At 75.9% G+C, this 328-nt stretch overlaps 1 protein-coding gene across 1 annotated transcript; it reads left to right on the top strand.

Annotated features, from left to right (window-relative positions):
- Nucleotides 1–6: 6 nt before the first annotated feature.
- Nucleotides 7–322, top strand: LOC103728159 (CCAAT/enhancer-binding protein delta-like; the record flags this gene model as incomplete). The annotated part of the gene is made up of 1 exon (XM_008826279.2): nt 7–322. A coding segment is annotated over exon 1 (303 nt), but the record flags the coding sequence as incomplete, so codon positions are not given.
- Nucleotides 323–328: the final 6 nt, after the last annotated feature.

Genomic DNA, 328 nt, shown 5'->3' with positions numbered 1-328 from the left:
GACGCCCGGCCCGGCCGCCATGAGCGCCGCGCTCTTCAGCCTAGACGGCCCCCAGCGCGCGCCCTGGCCCGAGCCCGCCGCCTTCTACGAGCCGGGCAGGGCGGGCAAGCCGAGCCGCGGGGAGCCGGGCCGCGGGGAGCAGGACCGCGGGGAGCCGGGCGCCGCCATGTACGACGACGAGAGCGCCATCGACTTCAGCGCCTATATCGACTCCATGGCTGCCGTGCCCACGCTGGAGCTGTGCCACGACGAGCTGTTCGCCGACCTCTTCAACAGCCACAAGGCGGGCTGCCCAGAGCCCCCGCCCGGCCGCGCCCGCGTCCCTCCG

This window comes from Nannospalax galili, unplaced genomic scaffold (assembly GCF_000622305.1).
Source record: "Nannospalax galili isolate Female #2095 unplaced genomic scaffold, S.galili_v1.0 C46801947, whole genome shotgun sequence".
Classification (NCBI taxonomy): Eukaryota; Metazoa; Chordata; class Mammalia; order Rodentia; family Spalacidae; genus Nannospalax; species Nannospalax galili.
This window is presented reverse-complemented; position numbering and strand designations above follow the sequence as displayed.